Consider the following 16,536-nt stretch of genomic DNA (forward strand, 5'->3'; position numbering starts at 1 on the left):
TGGCAAGGAGGGAGCAGTGCAGTTCTGAAGAAAAAATATGAGACAAACCCTTTATCCCATTCTAAAGTTAATACTAGTAGTATTCAGTACAACACAAAGAATATAAAAGTTAAATTGTGCACTATTTTTAATGAAACCCAATTGCAAAAAATATTTTTAGCCAACAACACATGCAAACAAGACAACTTTGAAAGAAACGTATCTGTATCCTTTAATCACTTAATAATAAATATAACAAATTTGTAGAATTGTCCATCAACAATAGTTTCAATTAATTTAGCCAGTAATCTAAATTTGTCAAAGAACATATAAAGAAATATAAACAAAGTGCAATTTCACAATACATTTGATTAGTAAAATTGATCACATATTCTTAAGACATTATACAAGGTGATTATTTTTTATTATGATTCCAACTTTCCTGAAATGTCAGACAGGCTCCTGGAAAACAGGGAAAACTTCGAGAAGAATTGTCAAATCGCCTCATCTTTTCAGTGCTTCCGGGAAGATTCCTTGCGTTTAGATGGATCCCCTGATGTCTCATTTCAAGACGCTGGCAAGCATAATTTATATACTGAACATACCATAGCATAAAAAACTTTAAGCTGGTGCTACACGGTGACTTCAGCTGTGACAGAGATCATGTGGCCAAAGATTTCTCTATGCCCCTACTACAGCGCAGCTTAATGCAGGCTTTATGCAACTGGTCACATTTGTGACACCTTGTGCGACTCCATTCACCTGCATTATGCTGCAACATATTACCGACATAGGGCTACCTTTGGCTTCGTGACTTGCAATGTTGCCAAAATCGCCATATATTCCCAGCCTTATATTTTTTGCGCAAACCATAAATAATAATTTCTTCAAATCCTTTTGTATTTTGACATGAGATGATTGCAGCTGGGACAGTAATGGTCAATATCCTTACAGCTGTCCATGAAGAATGGAATCAGGCAGCATCCTAACCAGCAACTATGGAAGAAAAGAAGAAAATACAATAAGATAATAAATAATTCCATCATTCAATCATAGATTGGTAGAGTTGGAAGAGACCTCAAGGGCCATCGGGTCCAATCCCCTACTAATGCAGGTTATCCTAAATCATCCCAGCTATGTTTATCCAGCTTCTGCTTGAAGATTTCTATTGATGGAAAGCTCACCACCTCCCGTGGTAGCCTGTTCCACTCTCTGTCGTCACTATCAGAAAGTTTTTCCTAATGTCTAATCTGAATCTCCTTCCTTTTAGTTTCATCCCATTGTTTCTTGTACACTTTTGTGCTAATGAAAATAGGGTAGATTCCTCTGTACTGGGACTACTTTTCAGATATTTGTAGACCACTATTAAGTCTTTTCTCATCCTTCTCTTTTGCAAACTAAATATTCCTAGTTATTTTAGCCGATCTTCATTTGACATGGTTTGCAGACCTTCTACCATCTTGGTTTCTCCAATATATCTTTCTTGAATTGGGGCGCCCAGAACTGTGCACAGTATTCCGGCTAGGGTCTGATTGGAGCAGTGTACAGGCGAATGATTACCTCTCTTGATCTAGACTCAGTGCTTGTCTTCCATACATCCCAGAATTTTGTTGGCCTTTTTAGCTGCAGCATCACACTGTTGGATTATGTTGAATCTAGGATCTACTATTATGTCCAAGTCATTTTCCTGGGTGCTATCATCTAGTTTTATTCCTTCCATACTATATATGCTTTTTACATTACTTTTGCCCAGATGTAGGACTTTGCATTTGTCCCTGTTAAACACTACTCAGTTTGCCTCGGCCCATTGTTTGAGTATGTCTAGATCCTTTTGAATTTGCTCTCTTTCCCCTCTAGTGTTGGCTACTCCTCCTATCTTAGGGGTACTTTACACATTGTGACTTCGCTAGCATCGGCTAGCGATGTCCAGCGTGATAGTACCCGCCCCCGTCGCACATGCGATATCTTGTGATAGCTGCCATAGCGAACATTATCGCTATGGCAGCTTCACACGCACTTACCTGCCCTGCGACGTCGCTCTGGCCGGCGACCCGACTCCTTCCTAAGGGGGTGGGTCGTGCGGCGTCACAGCGACATCACATGGCAGGCGGCCAATAGAAGCAGAGGGGCGGAGATGAGCGGGACGTAAACATCCAGCCCACCTCCTTCCTTCCACATAGCCGGTGGATATGGATAGCATATGCATAGCCGGTGGATAAGGAGATGTTCCTCGCTCCTGCGGCTTCACACACAGCGATATGTGCTGCCGCAGGAACGAGGAACAACATCGTATCTCCTATTGGTGCGACATTATGGAAATGTCCGACGCTACACAGATCACCGATTTATGATGCTTTTGCGATCGTTTATCAGCGCATCTAGGCTTTACACTTTGCGACGTCGTTACCGGCGCCGGATGTGCGTCACTTTCTATTTGACCCCGACGATATCGCAGTAGCGATGTCGCAACATGCAAAGTACCCCTTAGTATCATCTGTGAATTTTATTCCCAATAATTCCCAATAATTGCATTGTTCAAATCTTTTATAAAGATATTAAACAGCACTGGGCCCAGGACAGGGCCTTGCGGTTCCCTGCTTTTAGCTTTCCTCCAAATTGATGTTCAGCCATTTAGTATTACTCATTGTGCCAGATTATTAAGTCGGTTGTGAATCCATCTAAATGATATTTTGTCAATTACGTACTTGATCAGTTTTTCAATGAGGAGGTCATGTGATACCTTATTGAATGCCTTACTGAAGTCAAGGTATACTATATCCACAGCAATCCCCTGGTCCAACCATTCAGTGACTTTGTTGTAAAAGCAAATCAGGTTGGTCTGACAAGATTTATTAGTCATAAAGCCATGCTGGCTCTGGTTAATTCACTGAAAACACAGATCTTGGGTGAGGGTTTATTCCTCTGATGGTTTTGAACATATTATTTATTGATGACCAGATACAATTCCACGTTTGATGAAATGTTGAACAAATTCAATTCTGCAATGGCTTTTTGTTTTTTTTTTTTGTTTTTTTATTGCTTTCATTGTACTGTATACGGGACCTGGAAATATGATTTCATGGTCAGATTAGTTCGATACAAAAATGCATCGATTTTTCGAATTTTTTTTTTCTATTTGAGTGATGAAAAAAATTGTTAAAAATAAAAATAAATATTTTTGCTTTGGGTCTGTTTTTCAAGACCTATAACATTTTTATTTTTCTGTTGCTGGAGGGAAGTGAAGGCTTGTTTTTGGTTTTTTTTTGCATAGTAGGCTGATCACTTTGAATGCTTACACAGGTCTGCACAATTAAAATTCTGTGAAAAGTAAGAGATGATTTTTATAGACTGTCAATCACTGAGCTCAGTAAAAATATAAAAAAAATTCTATCACATACAGTTTTTTCACAAACCCTGATTCCATAGGTTTTCTTGAACTATACTTTGACCTCTTTGTGTCACCTAAGAAATGTAAGCTGCGCTGTGATTGGTTGTTATCGGAATTAAAGACAGTTCAGTTTTTTTAGACACAGTGTGGTAGTGTCCATAGCAACCAATCAGAGCTCAGCTTTCATTTTACCTCAGCATTATACAATCTGAATGCTGCACTGTGACTAGTTGTTAAGAGGAGCAAAGGCAGATTTTCTTTTAGAAAAACTTCATAAGAGTGTGGTGTTGTGTGCTCACCACAATTCCTTTCAGTATAAAGTGGTTGGGGTTGATTAGGCTTCTGTTTCTAACAATGTGATCAAAATGGCTACAAGGGCGTGTCGTTACATATATACAGTGTGTCCAGCCATATCCTGTCCACCGCCATTAACTTGAGAACGGCGGCAGCTATAGGCATAGAAGTGTTGTCTAGGTATAGTAAAGTAGCCATGCGCTACGCAATGAAACCACCTATAGCGCCACCTGGTGGAAAACAACAGAGTTAGCATTTTTATTTCGAAAATGGAACGACAGAGAAAAAAAGTGAATTACAAAGTTGTAGGGCATCATCAATTCAATACGAATCTACACCTTGCATACAGAAATGCTATGATTAGAACGTGTAAAACTCACAAGGCTGCAGACGTAAGCGATACCTCATGGAGACCTTACTACAAGTCATTGGGTATGGTGGCTGCATGGAGTGGCCTCCATGCTCACCTGACCTGACCCCATTTGACTTCTTTCTGTGAGGTCACATCAAACAGCAGGTGTATGCGACCCCTCCACCACCATTGCAGGACCTACGACGACGTATCACAGATGCTTGTGCAAACACGTCACCTACCATATTGCACAACGTGCAGCAAGATACAGTATGCTGTCCGGAGTTCAGATGTGCATTGCACTGATGGTGGCCACTTTGAGCATAGAAGTTAAATGAGCGCCATATGCGTGACCAGCATTCAATGTTTTGGGGGGGTCATGGGTTTCATATCATAGCATTTGTGTATGCAAGGTGTCAATTCGTATTGAATTGATGATGCCCTACAATTTTTTAATTCACTTTTTTCTCTATCTCGTTCCATTTTCAAGATAAAAATGCTAACTCCGTTGTTTTCCACCAGGTGGCGCTATAGGTGGTTTCATTGTGTAGCGCATGGCTACTGTACTATACCTAGACACCACTTCTATGCCTATTGCTGCCGCCATTCTCAAGTTAATGGCGGTGGACAGGATAAGGGTGGACACACTGTATAGTTGCATAGGTTGAAAAAAGACCTAGGTCCATCTAGTTCAACCTTCCTCCATCGATTATACATTTTGTCACTAAATCATTTATAACCAACAATGTTGTGTGTACTGAGAAAATCATCCAGCCATTTTTTAAAAGCTGTTATAGTATCTGCCATTACTACCTCTTGTGGTAGGGTATTCCACAGTATGGCTGCTTTAACTGTAAAGAACCCTTTCCTATTAAGCTGCCGGAATCGCTTTTCTTCCACTCCCAGTGAATGCTCCCTGGTTTTTAGTATTGTCTTTGAAAGAAATAAGTCATGCGCCAGTCCTTTATATTGACCACACATGTATTTATACATATAAATGAGATCTCCTCTGAGACGTCTTTTTTTCTAAGCAAAATAAATCCAACTTTTTCAACCTCTTATCATATGGGAGGCCTTCCATTCCTTGTAGTAGTCTAGTTAACCGCCTTTGAACTGACTCTAAGCACTCGCCCACCCCAGGGCCTTAGGTGACTCGGTATCGGGCCAGACTAGTCCTGGGTAGTCAGCGGTGGCAGGGACCGACTCCGTGACCCTGGCGGGGTCAATTAATGTGGTGATATTGGGGGAGATGGTGATAATGTTTATATAAGATTCATGACGCCACCTGTGGTACTTTGCAGCTACGGCGCCGCAGCTGCTGGGAGGAACCTCCGGGGCTGCTGTTATGGCAGCTGAGGTGTTTCTTGCTCTGCACAGGTAGAGCGGGTACCCCGGGGCAACCTTTGGTGCTTGGTAAAGTCTATGGTGTTTGTGGACAAGGTGCAGAATGAATCAGACGACACAGGGCTTGCAGTTAAGGTCTTTTACTCACTGTTTTCTGAATCCAGGTGCTAGCAAACCGGTTGCCCACCGTATGCTGGGATCCACTGTCAGGTGCCTCTGCCGATCCCGGGTAGTTCAGAGGTCAATACCGGTGCACCCCTCCTGTGTCTCTTTCCTGAATGACTTCCTAGCCTTGACCGTTGTAGTTGTGCTGGTCTTGGCCTCCACCACAGGGCCTGAACAAAGGGAGCTAACCGCAGTTGTATCTTGCCCCCTTCACAGGGGATCTGTGGCAGGTTGTGGCCCTGGGCGCTTGCAACCACCCCAGGCCTCTCAGTGTTACTTTTGAGGAATTGTCTTTCTTCCCTCTGTCTGGGGACCGTCCCCGAATGCAGCCAGATTCCTCCCCACCCGATCTTTCGGTGGAACAGGCCACGAGCCAATATGCCCTTACGTGGCCCTGGGATCCTTTCTCTCTCGGTGTCACCTGGGCCTAACTAGACCCCAGGATCTCCACCAGGAACTTCCTTCTGTCACTTTCTCCTCAGACCTTTCTCCTTCACTCTCCTGTGGTAACTACCTCCCTCTCCTTCTCCCTCTGCCTCTCCAGACTTGACTGAATTTGAACTTCCTGGTTCCCTTGTCTATCCACACTTGCTGACTCCTCCCACACACCCACTGACTAGGCCCCACCCACACTATTGGGACCAGTAATGGGACTTACGGCCCCATGAATACATCTATGGTGGTTGCTGCCACTATCCCTGACCCAGTGTATGCCTACCAATTGGTGTGTGCAAGTTTAGTCTGTGGACCGGTAGGTGACTCCATTCTTACCCAGGATGGGATATCACACCTCTGGCTGAGGTGCAATATCTCTGTGGCGACGGAAGCCTTAGGGGCGCTACACTAACATCTGAATTTCTTTTTTAAAAGGCGGAGCCCAAAACTGGATCCCATATTTCAGATGTGTCCTTACAAGTGACTTATAGAAGAGTAACAATATGTTGGGATCACGGGATCTAATCTCTCTTTTTATACACCCTAAAACCTTGTTTGCTTTAGCAGCTGCTGCTTCACATTGAGTGCTGCTGCTCAGCTTATTTGTAGCCAGAATACCCAAATCCTTCTCCTGTTCTGTAGTCCCCAGTTTACTTCCATTTAATGTTTACACAGCTATAGGATTACTCTGTCCTAGGTGCATTACTCTACATTTATCAACATTAAATCTCATTTGCCAAGTATCTGCCCATTCTGACATCTTATCCAGATCTTTTTGTCATATTGTACTATCAAGGTCTGTTTTTAATACCCTATATAGTTTGGTGTCATCAGCAAAGACTGACACTTTACTATCTATCCCATCCACAAAGTCATTAATAAAGAGATTAAAACTAATTGTGCCGCCCCTGCAGCGGTCGAACCGCTCGGATCCGGGGGTGGTTGCGGGTGGCTCGAGGGTCTCCGGACCCGGGGGCTCGCGGCCACTCTAAATAAAGAAGGGGGAATTATTTACAGAGGATTAGGTAGTTCATGACGCCACCTGTGGTGTGCGGTAACTGAGAGTACCGCCGCTGCCAGTGGGAGTACCCGGGGTGATGGAATGGGGGCAGCCAGATGACGTTACCCTCCACGAGTAGCTAAGGCCCCGGGACTCTGGATGGGACTGGGATGATTGCAGGGGGAGCAAAGGCACGCTGGAAGCAGGGTATGATCAGGTACTCACTCAGAAGGAAAGCAGACGCTGACAACGTGGTAAACCAAGTCTCTGAGTGCTGCTGCCCTCTTGGGGGAGCTCGTCCGAGTTCTGTCCCTTGCAGTACTGCCTGATGGTCCAGAGCCTGCCTCCGTGCAGAAATTTTGGTAGTGTCCAAATGGCCCGTAAGCTTGAAGCTGTCCGGGCCCCGCTCCCCACTTTTTGAGTGAAAGAGCTGTGCTCTCAGGAGCTCACACTTGGGATTTCAGTGGGCTGCTTTGGTTGGAAAGCCCCATCTCCCTCGTTGCGCTAGTGCCCCCGATCTCTGAGCTTCGTGGGGACAGTCCATAAAGGCCCTAGCCTCCGCAGGTTAATTGCTGGGTTGCTTGAAGCCTCTCCCCGACCTAGGGTCCAGTACCCCGACGTGCTTTCGGTCCCAGACTGGCTATTGGACTGCAGCTGCTGATCGTCCTCCTAGACCAAGCCAGGCACCCAGTCCCAATATCCCGCGACCGGGTCTCTGACTCCTCCGGGTCCAGACCACCGTCTGCAACCCAATATTCTCCTCCCCAGGAGCCACACACTCCCTCCTAGCTCCTCACTGCTCGAGGGCTACCACTCAACTAACTTGTCACCTCCCACCTCCCTGCCTGATCTCTAGGTGGACGGCCCTATTCCAGCTTAGCAGCCCACTGGTGTGCCTGACAGGGTGTGGTGCGAGAAGTGATTGGGATTTTTTGATGCTGATGGAGGCAGTGCTGCAAGTTGGGAACCCAGAAGTAAGAGGGGTTGAGTCCTGCACTAGAAGATAAAGAGCTTGCAGTACCCTGTGATGACCTGACTAGTCCAGGGGCGTTACATAATCGGTCCTAGCACAAATCCATCTGGTACTCCACTGCTGACTATAGCCCATTTAGAGAATGTACCATTTATGACTACTCTTGGCTTCCTATCTTTTAGCTAATTCCTTACCCACTTGCATATAGTTTCCCCTAGTTTCTGCTTCTGGAGCTTCATTACAAGACTGTTATGTGGCACAGTATCAAATGCCTTTGCAAAGTCCAAATAAATCACATCCGCTGCATTACCAATATCCAAATTTGCACTTATCTCCTCAGAAACCCAACATGTTGGTTAGACACGACTTATCTTTCATGAATCCATGCTGGTTATTATATTATTCTCTCTAATATATCATTGCATGTCTTGTCGTAAAATGCCCTCTATTCACCCAACAACGTTTGCTACATTTGTGGTTATTTTAAAAGAGGAGAAGAAACGAGTATATATGCAATACAAAAACTTTATTGATCACACGCAAGGACAGCACAAGGCTAAAATACTACCGAAATATCAATACATCAAGGGAGGTACATGGTGTAAAATTAATATTTAATATCAAATTTTCCTATCAATCTCAAATAGCCGTGGGAGAGGCAAATTTGATCAAAACAGATCAATCTCAGATAGCCGTGAGAGAGGTAACCTTGATCAAATAAATCAATCCCAAATAGCCGTGGGAGAGGTAACTGAGTCGACCATCAAGGCTTTCGATAGGGGGTTACTCTGGTGCCGGGACTACGGATACTTTACTGTCGATGGGGTTATCACAGGTGGCGGTCCCGGCTTCGTGCCCTGGGCGCTCACTCTGTGGCTGTGGAATGGGGTACAGGGATGATTTTGGGGATATACGTGACGCCACCTGTGGTGTCTGGTAAGCGGGATACACCAGCGCTGCCCGCAGCCGGCCTCTGAGGCGATGGTGACGGCAGCTTAAGATCTCTCAGCTCCCCACAGGTAGAGCTATTTTACCTCAGGGCGGCGGGTCACTGACCAGGAGGGAAGCGACCGAGCGGTGATGGCTGCCTTCTTCTCTGACGTCGCAGGGTCCTGTCGAATGGCGGAGAGATGACACACCGAGTCCACATCAGCTTAAATAAGTCCTTTTTACTAACATCTGGTTTGTTTTGCACAGTACACAGAAACAGTTCGGTTACCAGAAGGCCAATGGTCACAAATTTCGGAGGAGATTTAATGACAGAGTCTCTCTCTGAGGTAACCTTTCCTTTTCTCTTTCTCGGTCCCTGCTCTGAGGGCTCTGTGACTCCCTCTTTAACCCACTCGTTAGTCTCGTCACTGGTTTTCCCAGGGGTCTGATGCTGCACGGTTTCTTTATGTATCCCGCAACAGCGTTGTGAACTCGGCTTGGGGTTAGTAGTCAGACTCTTGATGTGTACCCGGACTCATCTTATTTAAGATCCCAGGTTAATGGTCAATGGTTTGGGGATAAACCTGACAAACCTCCTCGGTTCCGTTATACCGGTATCGACCTGAACTCTTCAGCCGGCTCTCGCCAGACCTAAAGCATCCCCTTTCCGTCTGGGTTACCCCTTTTCCTGTGTCTTTCTTTTCTTTCAGGGTACCCTCGCTCAGGACGTCGGGCCTATGTTATTTCTAGCCCTTCTTTCAGTTATCATTTTACTCTCGTCTCTGCTTGTCACTCTTTACTGACTGACTGTTAACTGACTGTCACCCAGTCGTCCTGGCAACCATGTCGCGTCTCACTCTCAGCTAGGCTCCACCCCCCTATGGACCTACTATATAAACAGTCCCAGGAATATGAAGGTAGGGGCTGCTGAGTCAATGTTACTCAATCTAATATAAGGCTCTGCATTTCTTCTCTCTTTCACCTGTGACCAAAGAGCACTGCACCTTTCTGTTAAGGTGCTGTATTCCCCTGTAGTGCCTAACCACAGGGGCGCCATATAACATTGATCAAAAAACACTCTCAGATAGCCGTGGGAGAGGTCGTTTTGCTCAAATAAGCAGAACAATGTAGAACAGTATAGAAAAAACAATAGTAATAGTAACATGAGTCATGGTCCATAATATGGTTCGATGGGGCTGCTATCATCAACCACGCAGTACCGAGGGGAGTATGACCCACGCTACAAGTAAACATAGGATGGATGTAAGATCGTGACAAAAATATACTGTTCAAAGTAATTATCAGTCTACCTGACCCAAGGTGTACCACAGGGGGCAGGGCAAAAAAAGCCTGGATGGATCACAATGTAGTTGAAATAGATAACGTGCAAGTGCGCATACCCATACTAACATCACAAGTGTGGTAAAACACTATGAAGGGTTAAAAGGCATTGCCCAAAACATAAGAGAGATTGAGATAGAAAATAAAAAATGCAGAAGTCCTAAGCCATAGAAGCACCTATGCACACATACCCAATGAATATGGATTACCACCAATGTGTGCATAGGTGCCTCTATGGCTTAGGACTTCTGCATTTTCTATTTTCTATCTCATTTTCTATGTTTACTTGTAGCGTGGGTCATACTCCCCTCGGTACTGCGTGGTTGATGATAGCAGCCCCATCGAACCATATTATGGAGTCTGACTCATGTTACTATTACTATTGTTTTTTCTATATTGTTCTACATTGTTCTGCTTATTTGAGCAAAACTACCTCTCCCACGGCTATCTGAGAGTGTGTTTTTGATCAATGTTACCTCTCCCACGGCTATTTGTAATTGATTTATTTGATCAAGGTTACCTCTCTCACAGCTATCTGAGATTGATCTGTTGTGATCAAATTCGCCTCTCCCACGGCTATTTGAGATTGATAGGAAATTTTGATATTAGAATATTAATTTTACACCATGTACCTCCCTTGATGTATTGATATTTCGGTAGCATTTTAACCTTGTGCTGTCCTTGCGTGTGATCAATAAAGTTTTTGTATTGCATATATACTCGCTTCTTCTCCTCTTTTGAATTACTTTGAGCAGTGCAGACGCGTTGCCAGTACAATTATGCTGGTAGCGTGTCCACCGCTTGTTTATTGGGAATTGTATTCATAATTTGTGGTTATTTTGTAGTGAAGAAACAAGGAAGGAACATTATGGACTTCGTTAGAAAAGTGTATTATGTGTACTTTGGTGTAAAACTAGGTGATCAGGACAAGTCATGGGCTCCATATGTAGTATGTTCTGTTTGCGTAAAAGAACTAAGATAGTGGTCTAAAGGGAAGAAAAAGAGGGAACCACAAAAACATAGTATTGACTGCTAGTTTTGTATGTGCAACGTGGACATATGGGCAATGCTGAAAAGGCCGGTTGGTGCGAGCAAGGTGACCTACAAACATGGCTCAGTTACACCAGTTCTGTCAGGAGGAATGGGCCCAAATTCCTACCAACTATTGTGAGAAGCTTGTGGAAGGATATCCAAAATGTTTGACCCAAGCCAAACAGTTCAATGGCAATGGTACCAAATACTAATGAAATGTATGTAAACATTTGAATTTGCAGAAAGTAATAAAAATGCCTTAAACATTCTCTCTCTCACTATTCTGGCATTTGGCAAATAAAAAAAAGTTTGGTTCCTAAATGACCTAAAATGGGGAAGATTTATTCTGATTTCATGTCAGATAGTGAGAAAAACGTGCAGATGTGTCTTTTTTGATAGTGTATGTAAACTTCTGGTTTCAGCTGTATATACACAACACTGTATATACACTACTATGATCTAAAAAGAGTAAATTTCTCCCTAACAATTAAAATTTACACAACTATTGTTCTCTTGGTTAGACGATAGATGTTTTTTTGCTTGACACAAATTTATTACATGTTATTGTTTCTTCAGAATTTCTTATTACTCCGGATATTTGACATTAAAACATTTCAACAAACATTTCTTATTTGTGAAAACAATTAAAGTATTGGATTTTTTTTTTACTTCATATCTGGAATCAGCACCTTTCAATTGGGTAAGATCAGCTAAAATACTTAGGTCAGCAAAACAATTTTTAAATTTAGTCCAATGAATTATTAGTGTAACATACTTGGGCTGGAATACTCTTTAAAAGCAATTTTTTAGCGTTCTCTTTTTTTCCATTATCCATGCAGGATTAATCATTTTACTCAATTTATTTTAGAACTTACCCAAGTATAATTAGGGTGCCAAAGATAAGCCATGTCATGAGCCCCGATTTAGGTTCTATACGTGTCACTATGCTCTGGTGACACACAGGACATGTGCATCTTACTGGCGTATCAGCAAATGTTGCCCCGATGATCACAGTTGGCACGACAGGAGTTGTAACTGCTGTGAAGTGAAAGATATAAATGTATAAATATGAAAGAACTTTTTACATAGAAAGAATAACACTAGGACAATAGCAGGAACACAGAGCTGTTATCGCAATCACATCAGTGAGGAAACTACATTAGGAAAAGTTTCTTCAGTGGGTTATAAGTAAAAACAGAAAAGAGACATTGAACAGGCCAATGTGTGTGGACCTAAGTATGAGCACAAATCCAGTAGAAACTATGGTGATCTGATAAAAGAGATCCTGTACTTGTTAAGTCTCTTCATACAAGACATTTCAGGGTGCAGCAGGCTCCTTTGTCAAGTAAAAGAGACAGATACCTAAGCTTTGGGTTTTAAACATTACAAAAAAATGAGCCAATACTGCACAATGAAAATTGTATCAGCCTCAAAAGAATAAAACACAATAAATTACATTGAAAAAAAAAGTAATGAAGGCACTTAATATTTACCCTGGTCTCGGAAGGAAGCCCTTAGTATTTTTACGGTAACCAAGTAACATAGGGCTGCGCACCTGCACTTGGTAGAATATGCGCATGCGCGCTGCATACTCATATATAATTGCAAGAGAACCGGAACACTGTCTTCTCCAGCTAACTAGGAAATATAATGGTATGTGCACATCAAATGGTGGGGTTTGCTTGAATGCCAGGATTCTAACTGCAGGCGCACATAGAACGATAGGATTGCCTAATAAGCAAAAGACATCAGTGCGATTTGTATACCAGGCAGAGCTACCAGTGCGTGAATGTAAACACTGAACAAGTGTCTCTGCCTATCATCAGAACTATATATTGCAGAATAATATAAACTACCGTCTGAGTAATTTACACACGGTATAAAGTCATTGCTCACTGTGTTCTAGGGACGCGGTAAGTGACAGCTCAGCCACAAAATAGATTGCAGAGGTGTACTGATCTGTCAGTATTGTCCAGCAGCCAATCACAGGCTGCACCTGCTGGGCTTTCTCCAGGTGCCACCTCTCAGGGTGATTGCTTGGCTTTTCAGCTGGCTGGCAATGGTCAGGCCCTTGTCACTCATAGATTTGCTCTGTGAGGGTGTTTCTTTTTGCTGTTCTGATATTTTGCTGCCTGACCTTGCCTTTGATTATTCATTTGCCTAGCCCCTGAGTCTCTATCTGCACTGTTTTGATCTGGACTGTTTTGATGATGGATGGTGACCTGTTTACTCTTTTGCCTTACCCCTCTGCATTTGATGTACACTCTCAGTGTTTGACCCTGGACTTGACACCTCTGTCTCACAGCTTGCGAATTGACGATAGCCAGCATCACTATACAACTATCTGAGTGATATGTAAATCTATGCTCTGAAGGACTCGGAGCAATCGCTTGAAGTGCAAATTTCCTATTATCATCATAATGGTAAATGCCAAAAAGTCTTTTTTTTCTCAACCCTTGAAGACAAATGAGTGTGCCGAGTGCTAATGTGTGCTAATGTGTATCTGGGGGTCTGGAGAGAGCTGCCTGCCAGAGGAACATTCAGCTGACAGTAATATCATGTGTAAGGTCATCTTAACATATTTTAGAGATATCTGTGAATCACCTATGTTGCCTTGTATTTTTCACAGACATAACGCATACCCATTATAGTCTGTGGTGCAGTTCAGATTTTCGTGTTTTTTTTCTCAGACCAAGTGCAAAACCAAATTCCCTAAGTCAAGTAACAGATCAATATTACGCATACAAATCTATGGGTAGTTGAAAATCACAGACAGCACTCAGTTGGCTTATACTTAATCCTTAATAAATCAAAAGGATTTAAAAATGTTGTTTCCATTTTTTCATCATCTGCATTAACATGTCTATCCATCATGTTTTATTCATAATACCATGTGTTTTCTTTCTTGGGAACTGCAATTTCAATATTGAGGAGTGTAATTACCTCTTAGAGCCCTTTCTTTAGTGCTTCTTTTAATTGGAACTTTGTGGAACCCTTTCTAGAAACATTAATTCAAAGAACCCAGTGACTCAGTATCAGATAACTTAATGGAGTCTTTCAAGTTTTCTAACAAATTAGTTAGAAGAAAAATGAATACTAATACAAAAAAAGAAATTAGACTGTGTGCACAACTATCATATCACTATCATACAACTATCATATAATGTGTATTTTGTATGATAATTTTATTATTTTACAACTACCAAAGGTTAATAAACCTGAAACCTGAATATTTAAGAGTCAAAGTAAGGTTTTGTATTTCTTAGAATAACAAATATGTGCAGAATAATTGGGCAACTATCAGTGTGCAGAATTATTATGCAAATTAAATGAGAAAAGTAAATTTTCTCATCTCAGTTGTTTGTTTTCATATGTTAAAGTGAGAATAATAAACAAAACTCAAAATGTACAAAAATAAATTAGATAGTTTTACAAAAATATCAGTAATCATCCTGTCTGTGACTGTTTTCCTTCCCTGCAAATCTCCTATTTAAGAGGGGTCCACAAGTTTTCAATAGAGTTTAGGTTCGTTGAGGAAGGGGCCGGGTCTTTATTCTTTCTATTCTTTAAAGGGGTGGTTCACTACTCTGCAATAGTGGCCACAGCCCTGTAAAACTATAAGGGAACACTTTTTCTAAATACCTTGTTCTGCCAATTCTGCCTCTGAGCGGCGCTATTGTGGTCCGCTCATCCCCATGAAGTGACCCCCCTAGACTCTGTGACCTTTGAGATCCGGTGATGTCACGTCACCTTCCAGTTGACCCAACATAACCCAGCCAGGCCCCAGTCCAGTGATTGGGCTGTGGGCAGCATTTCACCGCTCATCAAAGCCCAGGATGTCGCGCATTCTCTACTTTGCTGCAGCGCACCACAAGCAGGAGCAATGCTGGGCTGTGACGCTGGATGCGAAACACCGCTCACAGCCCAGTCACCTGCAAGTTACATGACATCACTAGATCTCAGAGGTTACAAAGCCCAGGGGTCACTTCATGGGGATGAGCGGACCGCACAGCGCCGCTCAGAGGCAGAATTGGGTGAACAAAGTATTTAGAAAAAACTTCCCTATCAGTTTTACAGAGATGTGGCCACTATTGGAAAGTAGTGAACCACCTCTTTAACGCTTTTTACTGGCAGACAAGCAGAGTGCTTCAATTACTGATCTGCATAAAAGTCTTGGTTTTCTTTAAAGATGCTGACTTTTTTCTGTTCCACTGCTTGAACAAAGAAGTGTCTTCTAAAAACAGTCAATAGGTTTGGGAGTTGATTTTGAGTCCATCTTCAACACCAAAATGTCCAAGCTCATATTTAATAATGACAGCCTATAGCAGCACCCCGCCTTCACCTTACTGGTGTCCGAGTCAAAATGGAGGTTTGTGCCCATTACTGATCCAGCCAAGGGTCATGGGCTCATCCATCTGGTCCATTGAGAGTCACTCCCTCTCAATATTCCATAAAATCTTTTAAAAATCTGTCTTCAGATATTTGTTTGTCCTGTTTTGACATTTCAACTTCTGTATCTTGTTTAGGCTACTTTCACACATCCGGATTTTTGCTCTGCGGCACAATACGGCGTTCTGCAGAAAAACCGCAACCGGCTCTTGTAACGCCGGTTGCGGGTTTTTTTTGCATAGACTTACATTAGTGCCGTATTGTGCCGCAGGGGCTTGCGTTCGGTCCGGTTTTTGCCGCATGCGGCAGATTTAGCCGATGCCGTGGCCAGATCGAACGTTCCCTGCAACGTTTTTTACTCCGGCAAAAAACACCGCATCCGGCCGCTGCGGCGCATTTTTCAATGCATACCTATGGAGGCCGGATGCGGCGCGATGCAGAAAAAACGCATCCGGTCGCCGCATGCGGTTTTTTCCACTGCGCATGCTCAGTAGCATGCCGCAACCGGAAAAAAACGGACGGGCCGCATGTAAAAACTTATGCAACGGATGCGGTGTTTTTGCCGCATCCGTTGCATAGTTTTCACAGCCGGATTGAGCTGCAGTGCTCAAACCGGATGTGTGAAAGTAGCCTTAGTGGTGGTCGAGTTTCTTCCTTCATTACCTTGGCCATATCTTTGAGCACTGATCACATTGCACTTATGGGCCTTCCAGAAAGGCTGCAGTTCTGGAATATGGCAGCCCTGGAGGATAATGGTCTCCTGATCACTTCATTTTTAATTCTTCTCAAATCTTTGGCAGTTAATGTGCGGCTTTTTTTCTTAACACATTTTTTGTGACTTTTTTGATTATTTGCAACATAGCTTTTGACTGGTGATGGGCGAATCCGAACTACGAGTACAAGCTTGCCTGGCA

The 16,536-nt window shown here is 43.1% G+C and overlaps 1 protein-coding gene across 1 annotated transcript in view; it reads right to left on the reverse strand.

The window, feature by feature from the left end:
* Positions 1 to 126: 126 nt before the first annotated feature.
* The window catches only part of LOC142246081 (uncharacterized), a 104,133-nt gene continuing 87,723 nt past the window's right edge, over positions 127 to 16,536 (reverse strand). The window contains exons 8-9 of the mRNA XM_075319102.1: positions 12,109 to 12,271; positions 127 to 975 (exon numbers count right to left, since the gene is read on the reverse strand). Coding sequence (XP_075175217.1) covers positions 867 to 975; positions 12,109 to 12,271 — 272 coding nt within the window. The 3' untranslated portion in view covers positions 127 to 866. The remainder of the gene's footprint in view (positions 976 to 12,108; positions 12,272 to 16,536) is intronic.

This window comes from Anomaloglossus baeobatrachus, chromosome 7 (genome assembly GCF_048569485.1).
Source record: "Anomaloglossus baeobatrachus isolate aAnoBae1 chromosome 7, aAnoBae1.hap1, whole genome shotgun sequence".
Classification (NCBI taxonomy): Eukaryota; Metazoa; Chordata; class Amphibia; order Anura; family Aromobatidae; genus Anomaloglossus; species Anomaloglossus baeobatrachus.